This window comes from Myzus persicae, unplaced genomic scaffold (genome assembly GCF_001856785.1).
Source record: "Myzus persicae strain clone G006 unplaced genomic scaffold, MPER_G0061.0, whole genome shotgun sequence".
Taxonomy (NCBI): domain Eukaryota; kingdom Metazoa; phylum Arthropoda; class Insecta; order Hemiptera; family Aphididae; genus Myzus; species Myzus persicae.
The window spans coordinates 1,628,817-1,652,836 of record NW_019100468.1 but is presented as its reverse complement, the minus strand read 5'-3'; the positions used below and the strand labels follow the sequence as shown (position 1 = coordinate 1,652,836).

Sequence of the window (24,020 nt, the reverse complement as noted above, 5' to 3'; positions counted from 1 at the left end):
CTCAGAATGTCTCAGATACATATAAATGTGTCTTAAAAAAAATAAAATGAAATCTATTACGATAAGACGTGATTAATGTATTATAAAGAGTACTACTTTTTTTTTCGTACAAGACTATATAGATAATAATAATACAAATAATATAATATGATCGATTGTAGTTAGTTCGGTATAAGTATTAATGATTTTTCATTATTTTATTTATTCTAGATTATATTTGTTAATAATAACTGTTCGAAACACAGTCTTGAAGTAGAACTTATTTCAATTTTTTGAAATTACTGAAAGTAAATATAAAAGTCCTAAAAAAAATGTTTTATTTAGATAATGGGTGTTTTTTCATGAACCAAGTCTGTAGCAATTTATTTTTAATCTAAGGGAGCTTATTTTCGATACTGAATAATGATAGTAAGACATTTTCTTATAATATATTTTATACCAATCTAAGTTGAAATAACTAACAAAATGTATAATAATATATAGGTACTTATATTATTACACATATTAATAGTGTCTTTAATACAATTAATACTTATATATATTTATATTTCTTAAGATAATAATAAGTAAACATAAACTGATCTTATGGCATACCTATTATCTTTAATATTATATAATATATATGCCGGGTGATTCTAAATGTATGTCACAGAATTTTCATTATATAAATATTGTATGCATCATTTTTGAAAAATGAATTTTTTTCCATGCAATTTTAATTTTTTATTCTATAATGTAGAACATTACTTGGAATATGTCAATGCATACAAATCGAATTTCAGTTAATTAATTATAAGTAGTTATTTGAAGTTTAGATGAGCGGATTAGTGAATTAACATTTTTCCACTTAAGCACCTTTATTCCACTCGATTTTGCTCATCAAAACTTTAAATGACTACCATACATACAGTTCCACATTAATGAATGTTATTTTATCACAAAAACGTAAAAAAAAAGTTCCCATTTCGTTTTGATTTCCCTATGTCAATTTTTCCAAATCAAAAACTTTCATGTAATCAATTTTTCTCTACTCTTAGAAATCAGGGATGGTCAACTCAAAGTTACTAGAGGGCCAGTTTTTAGAAAATTAAAATCTAGCGGGTCAGAGCATAGAAAGGAAAAATATGGAGTCATTAAAAATATACATTTTAATTAGCATTTATTTTGTTCATAATGTAATTTGAAAATATAATTCGAAACAGGTAAAAAAGGCTCGAGAGCCGCCAGTTGCCCATCCCCGTTCTAATGATAAAATGGCCGTGACATTAATTTTAAATCACTCGGTATAGGAATATCAATATGTTTATGACTAGAGCTGGGATTTGTATGTAAATACATATTTTTCTAAAACATGATAAATTAATCGTTGCAAATTATAAATTCGTTTCACGTTATTTGCAATAAAATAAGATATATTTTATTTTACATGTTTTTATATATTTCGTCACAAATACATAGTTTTACATTATTTATTAAATGTCTGCTTTTTTTCATATTTCGTAAATGTTGAAAAAAAATCTAATACGTAAAATTATTTGTCAATTTCAGCATCGAAATTGGTGGTTAAGTAGTATTATACATTTATATTTCAATAATAGTACCTAGTACCTACTCTTAAAAATTGTAAGTGTATATGAGTATAAAGGCTTATATTTAAAATATTTTCAAATTTTTTTTATTACATTTTTTTTTATTTTTGATCACATATTTTGTAGGTATAAGTTAGTGTTAAAACCAAATCACTGTAGTTTTAATTTTGAAAATTTAAAACACTTCATGATTCTTCATTGTTTTACTTCGAACTAATTGAATTATTTAGAATTATATTTTTATTGCGTTTACATATTTTTGAATTTTTTTCATTGCATATTTTTTACTACATAATTTGGCCATTTTAGTTACATACGTATGTACATATTTTTGGTTTTTTGTTACATATAAATCCCAGCTCAATTTATGACATATGTTATGTTTATACTTATAAGTTAAAACTAATTTAAAATTATTGTTAAAATAGTACCTAATAGATTTGTACGTGTTACGTAGATGATGATCAATTGTCACTAATTGCATATGCCACCATAGGAAAATAAAAATAAGTGTTCTTCACATTTTTAAAAAAAAATGTATCGATACCTATAAATAATAATATTATTTATAATATTGATCGGGGCGATTAATGACCCCGTTAACGCTAGGAAGATATTGCACGGTTTCGAGAAAAATGTACACTGCGAAAAAAAGGAAGACCGAAAATCATATTGATTAAATTATGACTAATATGAAAACGATTACGAATCATTAGTCGTCGGCATAGGAGTGGTAGACGAGCCACCGACCGTTGACGAACCCCTGTACAGGAAACCGTTGTCGGTGGATGCGCCGATGCCGCTGTGTCCGTTGTAATGTAGAGGAGTGGACTCGGAGGGTCGGAAGCTTGATCCGGACTGCAACACGTCACCATCAGGTCTCCTCTGTAAGTAGTCCCGCTGCTGGTCATTCCATCCGTTGCTGGACTGTCCCCTAAAACGGGAACAAAACACACTGCGATAAGAATCACCGGCCGAAGACTTTTATAAAGTCAGTAAGTGTAGAAAAAAAAATAATAATAATTATATTCCAACGTGGAATCAATTGCTGCTATATTATCCAAATCGGTGGTTTCAAAATTAATTACAACTCGACATTCGGATATTGGCGCCTGTCGAACACAATGTCAGCTAACTTTTTTGTAGAATAGTTATTTTAAACTCGGTTTATACCCTATGTGTCGTGTATAGTGTTGTCTATATAGATAAAAATAATTTAAAGCGTCTACCTAAACATTTATCGATCAGCTTACATAAAATGGTCATAGGAGATAAACTAGGTAGAAGGTACTTGGAACTGGGAGGCAGTATTGTGAAACAGTTCCCACCCGTTTCGGATTTTTTGAACGGAAAAAAAAAGAAAAAAAAGGTAGAAACTTATCAATATATATTTTTCTGACGATATTTTCCATTAATTATTTTATAAGTACATTTATTTTGTCTTAAAAGATGAACAATATTCGAAGCTATCGCCTATCATCTATGTCCTTTTAGTTATTTAAGTTATTTTATAAGTTTAACTTTGTAGTTAATTGTTCAATCTCTGTAAATACCGATGGGTACCTACCTAAAAGTATTTGAAATACACTTATTTACGAGTGTAATAATTAAAAATGATTACATTATATTTTTAAGCAAAGCAAAAATGCTATCTTACAAATTCAAGTTTTTAATTTTTGTTTTGATTTATTTGGTAACATTTTATCTATTATTATATCTAGATAAAATATCAATAATTTGTCTGTTATAAAGTTATCTTAACTAAATTATTTTCGGTTGTCTTTATACAACACTGTATACCTATACGATATACCACTGATTATACAACGAAATAAAATGGGAAATATAATGAATGCAAAATAACATTTACATCGGTATAAGTTATAACTAGACAAATCACAAATGATGCAACGTGTCTGAAAAAGTTATGACAAAAGATTATACCAGTGTTTTATAATATGTACTATTTGATTACAATAATTAAAAACTGCTAGTTGTTTTTAAAAATGTTTAGAGTTTTGAATGAAAATTCAAATCATGACGACCATTGGACCAATTATACACATAACCTAAGCATAAAGAACCAATCCAGACATTTAGTAACTGCCGGAACCGATACTGTTCAGACACCACCCGTTATAATTATTAATTATAGTGACATCAGAATTATATCACGTGTTTGCATTTCGAACGTTTTGAAAAAAAAACGCATCCGAACAATGCTAAAACGATTCATAATAATCCCAAGGTTCTGGTTTCGAATTAATATATAGGTACCATCATGATTACACGAGTAATAACAATATTCCTGCCGTCGAGCATAAATTTAACGGTCCGCTGGACCTATGATGCACACGTGTTTTGAGTTGACCTTTCGGGTTGCCGACCGACGTCGGTTGGTTGTTCAACCTTTATTGTTTATGTTACGCGAAGAATCTCGTATTTGATAAAACAATAATGACAGTGGAAAAATGTATTATTATAGTTTTGAGAATACCAGAAACCTTGCGAAGTGTATACATATACCGGAATCGAGTCAAGGGGAAATAGTATATTTGAATAACACTCACGGTAATAATATTATTATACGTAGGTTATCGTTTCTGACATCTATTCGTATCTACCGTGTTTCGTATACGAGAATACCATAATAAACATAGAAAATCGCAAAAATATCAATAAAAAAAAAAAAAACAAACACATTCTGAGGTAATGCAATATTTGCAGCTTCGAATTACATCGGTTACTAATTCTAATTACGATACTCTAATCATGTCTCAGTACCAAATTTCTACACTCATCTGGTAGGCTAAATCTGCTGGATGGCCAACATAGCCTCAGAGTAGATAAATTAAGTACTTATTCAATATGCTTTGTTTTAACAATAAGGACATATTTAATTGTTGGAAAAAGAGGAGGCAATATGCTAATTTCATGGAAGTACCAAACATTGTTATATATTATACTATATAATCTTACCTCATGGAATTAGAATAGTCCCAATTCGACGCGTATCCTTTACCATATCCCGAACCCTGCTGTGAACCGTAGACTTCGTTTCCGTTCATAAATGGCCTTTCGTTGTCGTATCCCGGTCTGTTATTTATCTGAGGTCTACCACTTTCGTTATCTGAATAACCACTGAATTTATCGAACTCATGTTTTTGGGAGCCATAATCTGATACGACATTGTTCATGGATCCAGCGTAAGGTCTGAAGGATGCATAGTCTGATGTTTCAACTCTAATACCGGGTCTAGATGATCCATATCCATCTGGACGAGAAGATCCATAACTATCCGGACGAGAAGATCCATAATTATCTGGTCTTGGAGATCCATAACCTTCAGAGCTCTGAGTTCCGTAACTACCTGGTCTCGGAGAACCATAATCAACTGGCCCGTGAGCTCCGTAACTGTCAGGTCTCGAAACACCATAATCAACTGGTCTCTGAGTTCCGTAACTTTCTGGTCTCAAAACTCCATAATCAACCGGTCTACTGACACCATTTCCACCGGGTCTGTCATAACCCACTGAACCGCCACCTACATTGACCGATTGTTCAACAAAAGAGTTTTCACCCCAGTGCTGAGTGGGCCGAGAAGCTATAGCTGGATATCCTGGTTTCTGAAAACCCCAGCCTAGAGGTCGTGGGGTTGTGACTTCAAACCCAATTGGACGCGATGTACTCTGTAAATCAACATGGGGCCTAGAACCGTAATCGTGAGTGGTTGGTGTACCGTAGTCTTGTGTGGTTGGTTTACCATAGTCGTGTGCGGGTTTACCGTAGTCGTTTATTGGCTTATCATAGCCGTGTGCAGGTTTAGTGTAACTTGAAGTTCCGTGGTCGTATGGCCTGCCATGATCGACGTTCATCGGTTTCAAACCGTAATCTTGACTAGGTTTGTTATTGTAATTCTGTCCCCCATAACCATAACCGTTTCCGTAAGAAGTACCGTAGTCACTGTTGCTATTCCTGTCGATGTACTTGTATCCGCTGTTCATTTTGACCACCTCGTACGATCCGGAACCTCCCCAACCCATATAAGGTTTTTTTCGGTCTGGACTGTTTTCGTAACCGGTTCCCTTGTTGAAGTAATCATCGTCGTTTTTATCATTCACCTGATGTGAACCATACGCCGTTGAAGGTTTACTGGACTCGTACTTTTTCGGGCCACCAATCCATCCGGCTATCACTCCCACCTTCTTGCTTGCCTCATCCCAGCCGATGTCTTTGGGTGGTTGACTCTGCCAATATCCTGATTCTACTTTCACTGGATATGCTCCTTTGATACTCCACCGGTCGTTGGACGGTCTATGATAATTACCTTGCATTTGTGTTCCATGGCCGTCGGGAATATTAGGGACAGGATACGACATTCCTTGATAATGTCCACTTCCGCCGTTTCCGGAACCACTAGTACCATGTCCATAACCACTGTCTCCGTAACCACCACTTCCGCTGATACTGTTTCCATACCCACCACTTCCATATCCACCATTTCCACTAATACTTCCTCCACTGATACCTCCTCCATAACCACCAACCCCACCTATAGCTCCTCCGTAGCCGCCACTGCCACTACCACCACCCATACCGCTTCCATAGAAACTGTTGCTACCAACAACGCTAACTTTTTTGTTGTTGTGTCTTCGTTCCCATTCAGGGCTTAAATTATCGTAACCATTACCCCGGTAATTGGGATTTTTTATTTGACTGTCTGCGTTATGGGTGTTGTATATTTGAACGTGATTATCAGTAACGTGACTGTTACCGCCGTAGTTAGAACTACTCGACATATAACCGTTGCCATTAATATGACCGACCGAGTTATAACCGTTGGGCCGATTGTTCATGTGGCCCCTATTGTCAGTGCTATAACCATTACCTCGATTGTCGGAACCGTAACCAGTGTGTCGATTATCTGAACCGTGCATACCCGCACTACCTCGGTTGTCAGTCATATAACCGCTCACAGAAACCCGATTATCTGACATATAACCACTGACGCTAATACGGTCGTTTACACTGTACATCCCACCGTCGTGGGCTTGTGTCGTGTACTGAGATCCGGGCAATGGCGGTGGGACGTTCGTACAACGACTACATGGATCTATAGGCTGTCGGCTGTCCCAGCCGTAAGAAGATATCCCGCCTCGAGTTGTCCATGTCCCGCTGGCAGTGGTCGTCGGGTAATTCATCCCACTGCCATGATCCACCGAACATCCTGCCCCAGTCGTTCTGTATATGAGTTGCAGCAACAACACACACTTTACCACATAGCATGAGCTCTGAAACATATTATTATTGTTCGACGTTTATTAATATGTTTACTGCAACTAATTTCAACAATTTGTAATGCTTAATATATAAGTGGGTAGGTAGGTAACAAAATAGTATTTGCTGTACATTTACATATATTCTAAAGACTAAATAATATTCCAATAGAAATACATTGGTTAGTAACTAATAAGTACTTCAGAAATCGAAATACGTCTAACAATACATTAGCTATATATAGCTATATAGCTACTTAAAATAAAAGTGATTTCGGGTGCGTAAAGTTCAAAAGTACATAAACTACAAGTAGGTATGCTTAAAATTACGTTTACAAGTGTAAAACACTCGAACTCTGAAGTGGAATTGATTATATCGATGTTATTAAGTGGTTTTATTTAATAACGTATAATAAATATTTATACTTCATAGTAATATTGAACCATTTTAAATTTTAATATCTATAATGTGATTTAAATATCTACAGGTAATTTTCTCCGTTGCCCTTCATATCTCCAAACTGTGAATTTACTAGATGATAGGTTATTTTCATTTTCTTAACGCTTAACCCCTCACGTAATCACCATTTTGTTTTCAAAAAAAAAATGAAACTTATTTAATCACTATGACGTAAAAGTTGTTTATTTAGTTTTAAGCTTTATCAATAGACAACCAAAAATTAATTTTAAGAAATAGGAATTTCCAAAATCTCATTACAATGAAAAGTAAATGTTTAAATAACCATTAACTATGTTATAATAATACAAAAATAAAATTATATAGTTTATCACCATATGCAAAAACAATAAAAAAAATCAATGACCTAAAATAATTTTAAAACCATTTTATGCCGAAGCAAATTATTGATATAATATTTTGTATATAGTAGGTATACACTATATATAGTCATATTATCGTTACATTTCATTGATATAATGGCATTATGATATTTCTAGCTTGTATTTTTAAAAACTTATTTTTATCATAAAAATGACCTCATATTATGGTGGAATAAATTGCCTAACTTAAAATATTCACTAGATTATTGAAAATTTGAAACTATAATTACCTACGCAACAGTATAATATATCATATTTCATTATAAACGGGTTATAATATTACAGGTCATAACTCATCAGTATACCTAGGACATCGTCATTCTCTTGACACAAACATTTTGTGTTAAATTTCGATGTACCAAATACTAACATTTACACAGAATCATATAGCTATACCTTTTAACTTATAAATTACAACTAAACTATAAGATAATTAAATTACATTAATGTACCAATATATTATTTTAGTCTTTTTACTGAATATTTTTCAAATAATATTAAGATTTAAGATGTGGCATTTGATGTTGTAAGTATTATAATGTGAAAAACAATTTCAGCGAATTCTTGTTTACTCTTATTATTTTCGATTAAAATGTTACTTTGGAATTTTTTAATTTGTAATTATACTCACCTGTTTATTTTTAAATTCTATAGTGATGTAAATATTATTTTTCTGGTATCATATTCTGTCATTAATTTTGCTTCATAAAAATGCAAATATAAGTTATGTAAGTAATAATTTATAAAAACTTAAATACATATTTCCTACGCAGTTTTCCATCAGATTGTAATATTATACTCTTCGAAGAAAAAGTTTTCAATTATACCCAACACGGCGTACCTATATTAACGTCATTTTCACAAAGCTAAATCAATGCCCTTGGATTGCAACATTGTATTACTGGATAATATTATTTATTATTACATTTTACTATTAATACTGAACATAATTCATTATCGTCCGTGTAACTTATTACTTCAACCAATTAATAATTTTATATTTTTTTCAACTTGTATGCGATACCTAATGAATAATGATAATAGTTATCATACATATTTTATTAGGTATGCATTTTCAGAGTTCGCAAAAAGGCATTTGTTCTTTTCCGCCTACAATTATATAGATATAGGAACATAATATTAATATGCAATGTTAATGAATAATCATAATTAAATAAAAAATTTAAATTATTATTCTGATTGGTGGTAATAGGTTAGGCAATCATCATTAAAATATAATGGCAAATTAATATGAATGTATACTCGTTTTCGTTGACCAAACGGAAAATAAATAATATAACCTTCTGGCTATCTATAATCTTACTCGATTAATAATACAACTTGGTTTTATCAACAGAGTTTAACTTGTCAATATTGTAGTGGTCTGGCGGCTGCAGGTGTCGTTAAGAAATGACTCCAAGGCAAAAAAGGATCAATCTCTAAATAACGGGCTTATAAGTTACATTTTTAGGAACTAAAGGACAGTAGTATAAATTACATGGAGGCTAAGTGACGTTATCACATAGGTAATACAAACGCTGAACTCTAAAGTTATATAGACTGTAATTAGTTATTATTTATCAGTTTGTCACCCATGAAGTCACTTATAATTTTTTCAAAAAAAAATAACTTATTTATAATTGCAATTTGCATTGTTGAAGTTTATAACAAATTATACTACCTACCTAATTATAATATAAAATATTTTAATTGATTTAGGTATGTATAATATATACAACTAATTTCCTTTAAAACAACCATAGCTCATTTACAGGAAAACAATTGTATTTGAGACGAGTAGGAAAGTAACAAAATAATAATTGAAAATTAATATATTTTAGTAAAATAGTATTATAAGTTATACCTGAACATATATGACAACTTCACCATAGACAGATGAATATAACTGTACAGACATGGAATTAGAATAATAATTTTATAAAAATATGTTTTACTTAAGATTTTAACAATATACCTAAATACATTTTTAAGTGTACAAATGGATAGTCTAAATAGGATCTAAAAGTGATCAGAGTTTCATTTTGTTATGACGATATTGTTTTTTATGATAATTTAAAAGGTCCTATACAAACAAACATTCGACCGAACAACAAGTACTCCCATTATTACTAAAATTAAAAACTGAGAGTCCTGGATACCTAATTTTATATTGTTTGTTATTTACTAATAAGTAATATTATACAAATTAAGGTAAATAAAAAATTCCTTATCGTTTTTAACAGTTATTTTATTTTACTTACAATATTATTCTAACGTATTTCAATTGTATTTGTTTTATTATTAGAGGAAAAGAATCGGGTATAAGTGCCGAAAATTCAAACAATTTCATTAACAATGTTCTTGATGTTCTTATGACTTGGCCATAAAAACGACAAAAATTTGTTAAAAAAATTACACTGTAGAAAGTATCAAAAATCACTTTGAAAAAATTTTAAATGTTAAATATCATAAAAAAATGTTTTTTACAGCTCTATCGAAAACCTAGAAAAACGTCACCTCCTGGCTATTGATAATTGATATCTCAATAGGGGTAACATCGCAATCAGTTTGAAATATTTAAATAATGTGGTTATTAACAGGGATGCTCCTTCCTTAACGGCAAGGAGGATTAAACATAATAATATTACAGTTTAGAACTGTAGAACAAGAACGTAACTGTTATAATAATTATCTATTTCATACCTTACACATCTATCAGCTGTGTCATGGACAAATTGGTACCTAACGAAATAATTGCGTTCAACTAGGTAATTAAAACATATTCAAACTATACTAGTATGTCATTAAAATAATAATAGTATATTTTAAAATCAAAAAAAAAACCAAGAATATAAAATACGATGATATTATTTTTTCCAAATTCTTTTATTTTGACAAATACTTTGGTTGGTCCCCACTACCAGAATCTCAACCTGTGATACCAGTGCATGCATTTGGGTGCTATTGATTATTAAGCTACGCGGTAATGTGCAATATAGATGCAACGTTGTTGACCCGTTTATTCGTTGTCGATATCAATAAACTGCAGGTGATGTTTCTTAAACGTATGCTGTAGTTTATTATTTAAATAATAATAACAATGATAATAACAGTAGATCCCAGAGATGTAAACGGCTTATACATTTTCGTCTATTGTTTTTCGAATTTATTAAATCCCCTGCGCAAAATGTATAATGTGTGCGTATTTTCGTAAAAAGGAAATTACCGTTAAAATTTATTTTCGTAGGATCAACGCAGACGCAGGCTCAATAGCTAACTTTAAAACGTATTTTACTACGGTGATGATTATACAAAAAGATTTACCTTTGCATATTGATTAATTTATAATAAATTATCTCTGACAACCATTTAATTTGAAGTTTAAACAATTGCTTCAGTCTGCCGCCAATGAATATTTATAACCTAACAATGCAGTGGTTGCAAATTAAAATTGTGCAACCGTGTAGATAAATGAATCTTAAAAATGAAATTATAAAGCTCACCGTCGTTGATGACGAGATTAGACTAAAATTTTGCGAAGGCGATGCCATCAGATATAAAACGTTTAATTCAGTGGCCGATTCGAGTGCGAAACTCAAGCGCAGGTCTCCTCTATCGATTATCATTAGCATCATCGTCGCCATAATTTCAGTTTATAACATACTAAAATTAACATCAGTAATAGTTATACAGACAAATACCTGTCCGGCATAGGTTAGGTCACCACTAGTATCCTTTGGCATTATTGCAGTATTGCTTACGGTGCAATAATAATTTGTAATATTCGTCTATAAACCGTGGCAATGGGACAATACTCGGTAATCACTATTATAGTCATAATAATATAATATTACCCATGTCGTTATAGTTAACCGTCACAAGGTTCGTGACATATTAATATTGAATACACACGCTACATGCATAGAGCATAATATAATATAGTCCGTAAGCGACAATGACCCGATCCGGTTCGAAGATTACTGGCCGAATATTTCGCCTCATTGTTTCGTCTCTAATTGTTGGGCAATTTCCTCCCTATTTATTTATCTTTTTCAGCGAATTCACGAAAAGACAATGCTTTCGTCCTTGAAACGGTTCGTAAATCGCAACGGACTTGGGTTTTTGTTCATTTAAGGATTAACGACGACGCGTCCTACTCAGCGCGCTGCAGACGACGCGTTATTTGATTTTATTCATTGACAACAATTATTGTACCTACAAGTGCACTTGGAAGTCCTCTGCAATGTCCCCAATTATATAATATACTACTGAAATATCAGGGCCGGCAATAGTTATATCAAAAACAATTCAAAAATTACAATTTACAATTATTTACAATGGGACGTCCGACGAGATTGTTGCAGTTTTCAAATATATAATGTTCCACACCAGACGGATAATGGGCTGATAATAATACTTACCCTTGCAACCATTATTATAATGATGTGTACGCACAGACCATTGAAATGATACAATAGTATACGGTCCTACTGCAGAAAATAGGTACGAGGCACAGGTAGTAAGCAATGAATAGTTAAATTATTTTATAGTTAATAAATAATAATAATATTATTTGAACGAGTAGTATGGAATTTGGAAGAGCGACGATGCAGAAGTGGGTGGTAAACGATTGATCTACGGTATTTTCATTTTGTCATTTCTAATTAAATGTGTTTCCGACTACGTTACCCCATAACCACGGAAAAATGCGTTAGTTGTTTCACGAAACTATGACATATTAAAATTATAAGTTTAAGCAGAATGTAGGTGCATATACCAAAAAGTAACGAGTAAAATTTAAAGTAGGTATAGGTGGTAAGTTCGTGAAATTTCTAGTCTGCTGGTTTTTAATATCGTTTTACGTAAGAACTTCATTTTTATATAATTACTGATACTCGTACACCTCCATTTTGTCTCTATAACATAGATATTTTTCTCTCAAATATATATTTGAGTCATTCTAAACATTAAATTGAAATCTGAATTATGGGCCTGACGATATTCGTTCTAAATTTTTATTTAAATGCCGTTGCATATTCTATGTCATCTTTCATTATCCTTATAGGTATGTTTACAATATATTAGGTTTCTAAGTACCTATATTAACAATCCTCAGATTTTATATTTCATTTTTTTTTTTGAAAAGCTATCATTATCTCATTTGCATACCTATATAAAAAAAGATAATCTTCCATCCATATTGTTATCAATATTATACACCAATTTTGAAAATTACCATACTCTTAGAAATGTTTGCCAACATTATTTATTTTAAAATTTTGAATTCAATCAAAGTCTAAATTATATACTTTTAGAGAAACAATATGAATGTGCAGAAAATCATTCAACAGTAACTAATTTCCCTTACTTTAAACGATAACATTAAATAATTTTCTCCAGGTGTTTAATGCTCAAAGCCTGAAACACTCAACAGATATAGACTGCAAAGCCTTTAAAAAAGATTTTATATTGTAGATCATAATTTACTCATAAAAAAAATAATGATTTCAAAAGTAATTTCATGAAAAATGAGCCTTTGAAGCGCATAATATTGTCTATCGTCAACTCGGACTTTTCTTGTTTGATAATTTTTTTGTCTTATAAATATTTATATCTGTTTAGCATTCATTGTATTATCACCTATGCTTGCCCGATATGGGGTAATTGTGCATCCTCGCACATCAAAAAAATGCAAAGTGTCCAAAACAAAGTCCTCAGAATAATTGCAAATGCCCCATGGTTTGTCAGAATGCAAATCTCCACAAAGGCTTTCAAATCCAAGAAATCCAAGATCATATTAAAACATTCGCAAAAAACTTCCACTGCTCTCTTCCAAACTCTTCAGGTGCAGTTCACTATAACCTTCTCACTCACCCGACTCGTCGTCGATTAAAACGAGGTCGTCCCCACGACCTTCTACACTAAGCCACCTGTCAACTTCCAAATCTTCACTCTACACATGCGCCTCTTCCAGATCATTCTACGACTTCTATAGTTATACCATTGTAAATATGTAGATATTAGTATGTTATTGTAATCACATTTTATCTGTATATCTAAAATTACCAATTGTCAATAATTATCCATAGTACTAAAAAATACTTTCAATTATCACGTTAATCTGTTAAAAATTTAAAACTAATGCGTATACATCACTAGATATAGATAGCCTTAGGCTAGGAATGTTTTATGTTTAAAATAATTTTAAAAAAAAAAAATTGTATTATCATTATTACTATTGTTTATACTCAATTATAATATAATATCCACTGTATATTCACCGTTAACACGTTTTATTCAAACGGCTTTCAGTACACATTGTTATGCTTGTTATTATATTAACACGCCGAAATCGTTTTAAATATTTTATATTTTTTTTAAATCAAATATGTAAATTAAGTTTTTCGCTGTACGAAATAAATGAATAGTATTAGTGCATTATATTATATTTATATCACACTGACATGGTGTCAGAATATTCACAATAATGAAGCTATTATATTATATGTTGTGCTACTGCATCTACGAATGTACGATGTTAAAAGCTTTTGGGGCTGATGAAAACGAATGGTTTTAATTCGAACTGTGTAATACGTTCTTGACTATAATTGTTGTTGCTGTAGTTGTTTAATACGAGAATATTAATATGTCTGAAATCTGCGTAGGGTAGGTACCTATATATAACATAAATTGTTGCGTGCGTACTTTATACTTATAAGGGTCGACTGATGGGATTGGCATGCATTAAACGACAAAATGTTCGTGTTTGTATAGGTATATTTCATTTAAATAGTTCACTTTTCAAGAACTCGCAGTTAATATATTAAAACAGAAGTATTAGGTATAGACACTAGCGTAAATAAGATGTTACGTCATATTGCTGTTGGTAAGTTTCTGTCTGAAAATCGAATTTGTTATGTGCAGTCTATTTTCTATTAATTGTTTGGGTGGTCATTGGTTAAAATAAAACAAAAAGTTGGGTTGGGATATTATAAGGACAACGATGCTATTTATTGTTTACAAACTAGTTAGTTTGGAATAGTTTGTGTAATGCCACTCTATTGTATGCTATTATATAGTATTCTTTAATAACTGATTTAATATTATTATATATTTCAGAGAAAATCCACAAGACTTTTGAATATAAATTTTAAAAAGTGATACCTACCTACAGAGGATCTAATATCAACAAAAATATCTGCATTCTGTAGGCAACATCTGGACCCTATGTATTGTCTTATTAATAAAAAACGTCCACCACAATCTAATATTTGTCGTTAAATTATATTAGAAGCCTAATAATATATTATTAGAATCTATATTATACCTAAATAATAATGAAATGCTGTTCGTTAGAAATAGCATCACTTCAAAAACGGCTGGACAGATAGGGCTTATTTTTTTTTCGTTACAGTCTAAATACGGGTTTTACGGAAAGAAAAATGGGAAAAGTTATCCTGAAAATTTGAAAAGTGGGAGAAAACTGAAAACGCTTTTTAGACTAACTGCCTGACTGACTGTTGACTGATCAACGTTGAGCATAAACTACGATGTATGATAGCTAGAAACTTGAAATTTGCATATTATCTTCATACCACCAAAGGTACACCGACACCAATTTGTCAGTGAACTGAGGTACACTAAAACCAAGTACACCTACAATATACAGTAGTATATTTTATACTTTTCATTTTTTCACGGTAAAAGTCGGGCTAAAAATAGATGTTGGATTATATGAAGTTAATGGACTCAAAAACTACTGAACAGTTTTCAACAAAAATTATATCAAAGCCCTCGAGACATTGAGGGTGTTTATAGTTTATTTTTTTTAGCCCCTATAGGTATTTAAAGGGTTGCTCACACAAGAATTTTTTTCAGCTTACGAAAAAAAAAATATTTATTTTTTTTTTATATGGTTGCCGCTTGCAATTGGTTACATACTGTGTTGGTAGATTACCATTAAAATTAGTAGAATTATAGCACCTAGGTACATTTTTTTTATAAAAAAAACTTTTGCACGAGTAAAGCCAAACTGGACACCTAGTAAGTAATGTAAGTATAATGTTTGCAGCCATTCCGATTTAGCTTTCAAAATGAGCATCAACTATTTTCTCAAAATGTTGAAACATATGTAAAATATGTATGTATATAGGTAAGATATCGGTCGTCGATTGAGTAAATATAAAATAGTAAACATTCCTCAGTATTATACCTCCAGTCGAGGGAAACTGCAATTTAATTTATGACGAAACGTTGACTTTTTATTTTAAAATAAAGAAAGTAATAATATTAAAAATTTTTTTTTTAAAGAATGTTATTAAACTGTCACCACTCAAACTTATACGTTCACAGAACTATTTTAATAAAAAACAATGCCAACAATTTTTTTCAGTGCAGTTCACCCTCCGGCTTCTATCACATTTAGCAACAAACGCCTGTACTAAATATGACAAAATGTAGCCTCAAGCTAAATATACACTTTTAAATAGCACAGAACTTAAATTTAAATCTGAATTAAAAATAGCGAATTCAAAAATTGTGTTTAAGTATTTGGATATTAAAGAAAAACTAGTAGCTCTACTCTAGGTATACATCATATTAATGTATGTCGTCATTGAGTAGACCGGTGTAATTAATATGTTAAATTTAAATTGGTATAAACTTATAGTACGGTTGGTTGAGCTAATTTTAGCCAAAAATAATAAAATATATTAATATTTTTAAAAAAATGATTAATTTTAAGTAACAATTTTAATAACAAAAAATGTACATTTTCTTCCGGGATATTGCAACTAAACAAATTCTTGAATTATATTTTTATATGTTCCTACACTGTTGTTTGTTTTTGGATCGTAAAAAAAAAACAAATCTGATTCTAGGCAAAATCTAGTTTTGCGTAAAAATTCCCAGTTTTCGCTCATTTTTTTTTTTTGTTTTCTCTACTATTTTAAAAACTACTATTCATTTTAAATTTTTACCTACAAATTTGAACCAAATACTAATAATTTATAAAAAATACTACGAATTTTCTAAAAGTTACACCCAAAACGACTTGGGTTGATTGAAACAAATTTTCGAAAAAATCATCCACTTAACAAATAACAACTAACAACTAAGAGTAAAAAGAGTAATTTTGATTTGAAAAAAAGAAGTTTGTATTGACACTTCATAAATGGGAATTAATAAATCTCAAATACGGTTTGTAAGAATACAGCATTTCCGGGAAATCAGAATTTGAACAAAACATGCATTATAATAAAAGATAAAGTGGAAAAGCGTAGTAGCATGCTAGGGGTAAATAACCCCCTAGGACATAAGAATATAATATATTAATATATTATGAAACGTTTCTTCTTCAACATGCAATAATATTATCAATAAGTACATTTTAATGAATTTAAAGTAAGATAGAGCTTCGTATAACTGTGATCACCTTGTAATTGTATACTGTGTATACTGTATAGAAGCAAATTTGTACTACTATTACTACTTATATATGTTACGGGCAAAGTGGAAAATTCGGACAATGTATACAATGTCCGGGCATTGTATACAATGTCCGAGGTATATTGGGCAATGTAAATTGTGAAGTATTTATACAAATAATCTGCATAATATATTTTGTTAGATGATCCTGATAAACTAATATGAACTTATAATCGCCATCTGATTGTGCTTGCATGTCGATCAAGTCAATTTGACAGCGAGAATTCATTTCAGAAGATATGATTGGTTTTACAACCAACCCTTTTTTAGCTGTACTTCCCTTCTTTTTACACGATTCGCAATTGTTTAAGTATTATATTATTACATCTCTAGTTATATTTTTGTACTTTTTATTAATCTCGTGTTCCATTCTATTTCTACCTCCATGTCCAATTGACAAATGCACTTCATGTATAATATCATTTAACTGAACATTATGCACATAATATTTTATTTCATTACCTTTAAATACATTTAAAATTTAATTAATTAAAAAAAAATTGTTATACTCTTATATAAATAACCATATAAACGAGTATAATTCAATTAGTATATAATATCATTGATTAGGTATAATAATATTATGCAGATTATTTGTATAAATACTTCACAATTTATATTGCCCAATATAACTCGGACATTGTATACATTGTCCGAATTTTCCACTTTGCCCGTAACATATACATATATCTAATAATAATAATTAATTATTCAAGCTTTTCCAATATTATGAAATATATAATTCTATGTTTATTTTAAACTTATTTGAAATTTTTAGAAATATTAATTGTTTTAGAAAATATTCAAAATAGAAGTATAGAAACCCAATCAGGAACTCAATTTGTGTAAACTTTTTCTCGAGTTGATGTATGACCGAGGGTGCAACTTCAAACGTAAACAAATATAATTTTGAGTAAAACCGCAGTAGTTGTTCGTTAATAATATATGTCAATTGTACATAATAATATATCAACTTCATAATCATATTAAAAGATTCTACATGATCCCATGAACCCGTGGTAAAACATTGTTCACAAAATTAATTAAAAATATCAATCAATTCAAAAATTAATATAGTTTAAAAAAAATTATGGTTATAAATGCTACCCTAATCAATCTGAAGGCTTGAAATTATTGTGTAGTAATCTACACAAAAAGCATAAAATCGAACGAATATTTCGGACGTTTGATCTGTAGCAGTGCAGCATTTTATCGAGTATCATCTCAATTCAGTATCGTAAGCATGATCACCCCACTATTATATTTTTATCCTTAACAAGCTATCCATTCGTTCAAATTTTAATATTTAGATTTTAGCTGCATCATTTTCGAAAAAATCATTTAATTGACAATATACTCTGAAAACGGTTTGGTTATCGTTTGAAAGATAGAGTTCTCTCAACATAAACCAATATTATTATAATCAACAGAACATAATATAATACAATACTTTATTCTGGATGTGGGATGTCATTCGATAAGCCAGAGTCTAAATTACTCGTAACGTCTTTCCAAGTCTCGTCGTAAAAACAAAACAAATACAAAGCGCATTATAAGTTTGGTCAAAAGAAACTTCAAATCCGACTACGGATTATAACTTGTACCTATACAATACACCAACGGTCGATCTCCTGTATTCGTTTCGGACGACACAAATGTCAACGCCTATTTTCGTACGTGTACTTGCCCGAGTACTGTACTGAAACGTAATAAGATATAGGGTTCCATATACGTATATATATTTGTTTGATGCCTAATACAGTCAATCTATACTTACTAACGTGTACCTTATCAAACATTTTGAAACGAAACGTCGAATAAATGTTTCGAAAACTATAAATTATAACAAAATAACACAGCATTTCGTAGGTGGTTTTCAGGAAAGTTTGGAAAGACGTTCGCTTGTATAGATGGAAATTATTTTTAAAGATTACTGAAATTTAAACCAACAAATCGTACGAACGTAATTCTTATCGCGGTGTTATGCACAAATCGACAAAATATAGTTAAGAGTCTATATTTTCATAAGAACTCTTTTTTCTTCAACCCCTGCAGCAAACGCATGGTTCAACTAAGTACATGAGATAAATTACTGCATACCTATAAGTATAGTTTATCCATTATTGTTAGGTTATAACGTACAAAATCGATTTCTTCTGGCGTCAAACAAATATATAATAAACCGTCGTCCCTCTATCTATTCGCTAGTTCCATATTGACTAATAGTAGATAATGAATCAACCGGAATATTATTAGAACAAAAGAATGCAAAACTTTGTTTGTAAGTATACCTTTGGAGGTACCTTTTATAATAATATTTTCTTAGAATAATATACAGTTACATTTTCGGTAAATCCCAACAAACAAATCAATCCGTAGATAATTAAATGCTTGTCTTTAAAGCTGTAAAAAGGATGTATGATTTTAATTATATTAAAAAAGTACAAGAACAAAACACACCGGATTAAAAAAATTTTAATCATCCCAAGTTCAAGAGGACGTTACCTATGCGTTTGTTGTATCTGTCTGACACACAAAAAATGTTCATTCTCTAGTTTCAATAGGGCGCTGTTAGTTTTGTTATTGGAGTAAATTGACGCACTGTCAAATATTTAGGTAAGAACATTATCTGTGTGTTGGAGACTTGTTTGATATTTTAATCAGAGAAATAGGTATGTGAAATATCACAAATTTAAATTGCTCATATCTCGCTGGAAAATTAAAATATCGAATAAAAGTCGACGCTTAAGCACAGATAATGTTCTCAGCCAAAAGTCTGATGATACATCAGTTCACTCTAATATCAAAACTAACGCAACACACTGTTGAAACTAGAGAACGAAAATGTGCTACGTCGGAGACGGACAAACACATGGGTAATATATAGCGTTCTCTCGAGTAAAACTCAGAAAAACCTCTTTCGTAAGTTTGTTCATAAAACGTTAAATCCTAAAGTCCTATATGGCCGGTGTTTCACCTGGAAAATCGATCCGTTACGGAGGGTTTTCACCTAAAGACACAATCTCCAGACTGTCTGATGTATAATACTTTACGCAACGGCGGTAAGGGTGAATAACCAATACAAATGAATCGTACAACAATAACAATAATATTCTACAGATATCTGGTACATAATGTATATATATATATATATATAAATATAATAAGACTTACACTTCGCAGCCACTCGACGTACATGGTGATAGCGGCGACGGTTTTCGAAGACGATATAAATAATATAATTACGGTCGGACGAATAGATATTATTATAGTGTGTATGGTGAGCGAGCGGTCGCCGGCGACGTACTGTTTCTGCGACGTACAAGCACTGACTTTGAGCCGATGCTAATATTCGCATATTCGTCTCTCTGTGTGTGTGTGTGTGTGTGTGTGTGTGTGTGTGAAGAAAACGCAAACAGGGCACATACACGTATAATATTGTAGACTTATAGGACTAAGAGGACGACGAGTGGGCATTGTCGTAACGGTTCAGGTGGTACGGTGGCCTCGGCGGTCGTCGGTTCTTCGTCTTGGCCGTTTCCTCGGCGGCCCGCTCGTCCGCTCGACACAACAGCACAGCACACTGCACATTATAATATTCTGCACAGCCGGATGATAATTACCGGTCTGCTGCTGCTGCTGCTGCTGCTGCGGGTCTGTCGTTCTCGTAATATTCGTGTTCGCCATTAATAATAATAATAATATAATTCACGCACATTATAATAATATCTGTGTATACTGACGGCAACGGCCGAAAAGCGAACGTATTGTTAATATTATACGAATTAAAAACATATACCCACCTATCGTTATATGTTATGTATCCATAAAAAAACTATGATAAAAGTACAACGTGCTCGCGCCGGATATACGCAGTGTGCAAGTGTTACCCGTATAATGGTCCATGTGTATATTATAAACTGTTATGGTATGATATTGTAATATAATTCGACAGACGAGTATAAAAATAAATGTTGCGTACCCACTATTACTTGTGTACAGCGTTTGAACTGGGAAAACCTGATGAGAGCATGTAGCTCACGCGCTGTGCCGTAGCTAAAGAAACTTTCTTATAGATCGACGATGACCTGCCCTGCGTACAGAAAATCCGATCGATATAAACTTATCTAGTATACACTAATGTTTAAAGAATAAAAATGTTTATCGTTTGTTCGGGATAATTTCTGGAACTACAAGAGATTTAAAAAAAAAAATTATCATCAGAAAGCTACGCTATCCAAAGGATCTGTATTAGGTATATATTTTTGTTTCGATAAATGGCCCTTAAGTTATTTATTAATGCAAATTTTTAGAATTTTTTATAGAAATAATAGAAATAATAATAATTGTTTGTTTATTGTATGGTTCCTATTGGTTACAAAATTTAGTTTAGATGATTAAGAAATTAGCAATTGGTTATTAGGTACCGATTTTAAAAATTGTTTTACCTGTACAAAGCTAAAAATGTGAGAAAAAAATACTTATTGACTATCAACTATCAAGATTGAATATAATTTTAGACCTGTATTTTGTATGACTGTGCTAAAAATCTTTAATGGAGATTAAGATCTGTTAATTCCATGGGAATTTGACACGGAAAGTTTTGAACATTACTACGCCGGGTATTTAATGACGAATTCAACTCAAACTTTGATTCACATAGAGTCAGTATTTTGTGATCAACTTGTCAGCTTTAAAGTATAAATTGCTGGAAAATTCATCTACTACTACATAAAAGTATCGACGAAATTCTTATAGATACATGTTAATGGTTGGTCCGTGTCAATCGTTGTAGCATTAACATATTACTATAACAGTGGAATTCTAGGTACATTTATTATATATATGGTTTAACGTTTGTTTTCCACATGGAGTATAACATTAAACATTATCAAAATAACATTATTCATACAATTTTATCGAAAATATTATATTAAGTTATTTAATAAGATGTATGTTGATGTACTTAGCAGTTATCAATCTATAATACGTATTAAACTCTTAATATCAATCATAAAATCAACGATTTTTAGTTATTATTCTTCGTTTGTATTGGTATGATGAAGTATATAAGATAGATAGAGTATATATAAGATTGTTCTTATAGAACAATTATCCAAAATCATTTAAATTTAAATTAAATTAATATTAACCCGAACGACATCTCACATTAGTTTAATACGAACGTTTCAAACTAAGTGCTTTAAAATAATTGCAAATGCCCTGATTTATAAGAAACGTAAACGTACACAAATATTTCCCATTTGAAGAAATCCAAGACTACATCAAAACCCTATCCAACGATTTTCATGGATCACTGCTTAACTCAACAGGTTCACTATATATTACAATTTTCACGCTCATCCGCCTCAACACAGACTAAAAAGGGGCTGTCCTCGAGACCTTCTTAATTACTAACATATATATTATAACATTATATAAGACTTTGAAACGTGTATTACTATTATTAGGTGTAAATATTTTTCTATTTTCACACATCATTATATTATTATTACGTAATAAATTAATGAATTGTCAAATTAGCCTTAATGTATATTATTATGATGAGATACTTATATATTAATATGAATTATTATGCTTATTCACGATATTATTTAATTATCATGTTTAATGCTCTAATAGTCAATATATATTATGTATTATTGTAAATATCCGTGTATGTAGATTGTTATAAAATAACAAATAAATAAAACGCAAGGACCACTATTTCGGAATGTTATTCGCTTTTAAAAACCGTCATTGGAAATATAATGCATTTTTTACGTATCTCAACATAAGTATAATTAGAAGGGAATCCCAAAAACAACGTTTCTTATGTTAATTGATTTCAAAACAACTTGATTGAAGGCTCCATTAGTACTCCCCCATTACTATTAGTATTTAGTACTGCGTTTATTAGTGACGGTTCAGATGTGCACCATATAATACACATAATATACATACATAAGTATTTCTGTCGGAGTGTTGGATGCGAGAATTTATTACACATACCATAACTATACGTCATTGAAATGTATTTCAATATATTTTGTACGTTTCGTCGTTGAAAATAATGTTGTAAGTTATTATTGTAATATTAAATATAATCGATGGGCTCGCCGTGGTCTACAGCGACCCAACGTACCAATCCCGCGAACTTCGAAAGGTGTAAACTATTACAATAAGCTGTTAAGGCTCTAAATATAATGGGTATGCTATGCCACCATTTTGCGAATCATTTTTTATCAATATATAAAAATGATGAGATGAATGCGGGCAATTTCATATCCACAGTGATACATGAGTCGCAAAATGGCGGTGTAGCATATCTATTAGCTATAGCTAGTGCCCTAACGCTGCAAGACTATATTATAAGCTCGAATTTTTCATCGAGACTATGTTGGCAGTGTTTCTGGTTTGGCCGCCGCCGGAACCGCGGTATATGGACCGCCCCGAATATATTATAGGTATAGTAATCCACAGTGGGTAATATTCACACGCGGTAAACGGTACTATTATTATAGTATAATATGTACCGTACGATGCGTGTGATGTGGACAGATTCGATACGAAATCGCTAAAAGGTTCGAAACATTCAGATCAGATCAACGCCCGATGCAGGTCGTCCGGCGTATGAATCTTAAATAATATTATCATCATTTTCTACAAATGGAAATGGTTCGACGACCGACGAGTAGTGGACGCATCCGTTGATGCGACTATACATAAGAGGGTGTGAGAGTATACTTTGCAGTTCAAAGCTGTTGGCGTGACCAACTCAGTCAACGTCTCCAACCCCACGCAAGAGATTTCAAATTCTTAGTGAATT

The 24,020-nt window shown here is 31.3% G+C and overlaps 1 protein-coding gene across 1 annotated transcript; it reads right to left on the bottom strand.

Annotated features, from left to right (window-relative positions):
• Positions 1 to 1,454: 1,454 nt before the first annotated feature.
• Positions 1,455 to 20,683, bottom strand: LOC111030503 (pro-resilin-like). Its single transcript, XM_022310070.1, has 3 exons — positions 20,366 to 20,683; positions 4,569 to 6,880; positions 1,455 to 2,523 (listed from the first exon to the last, which is right to left on the bottom strand). The coding sequence occupies exons 1-3, from the start codon at positions 20,387 to 20,389 to the stop codon at positions 2,292 to 2,294; spliced, it is 2,568 nt and encodes an 855-aa protein (XP_022165762.1). The 5' UTR covers positions 20,390 to 20,683; the 3' UTR covers positions 1,455 to 2,291.
• Between the last annotated feature and the right edge of the window lie 3,337 nt (positions 20,684 to 24,020).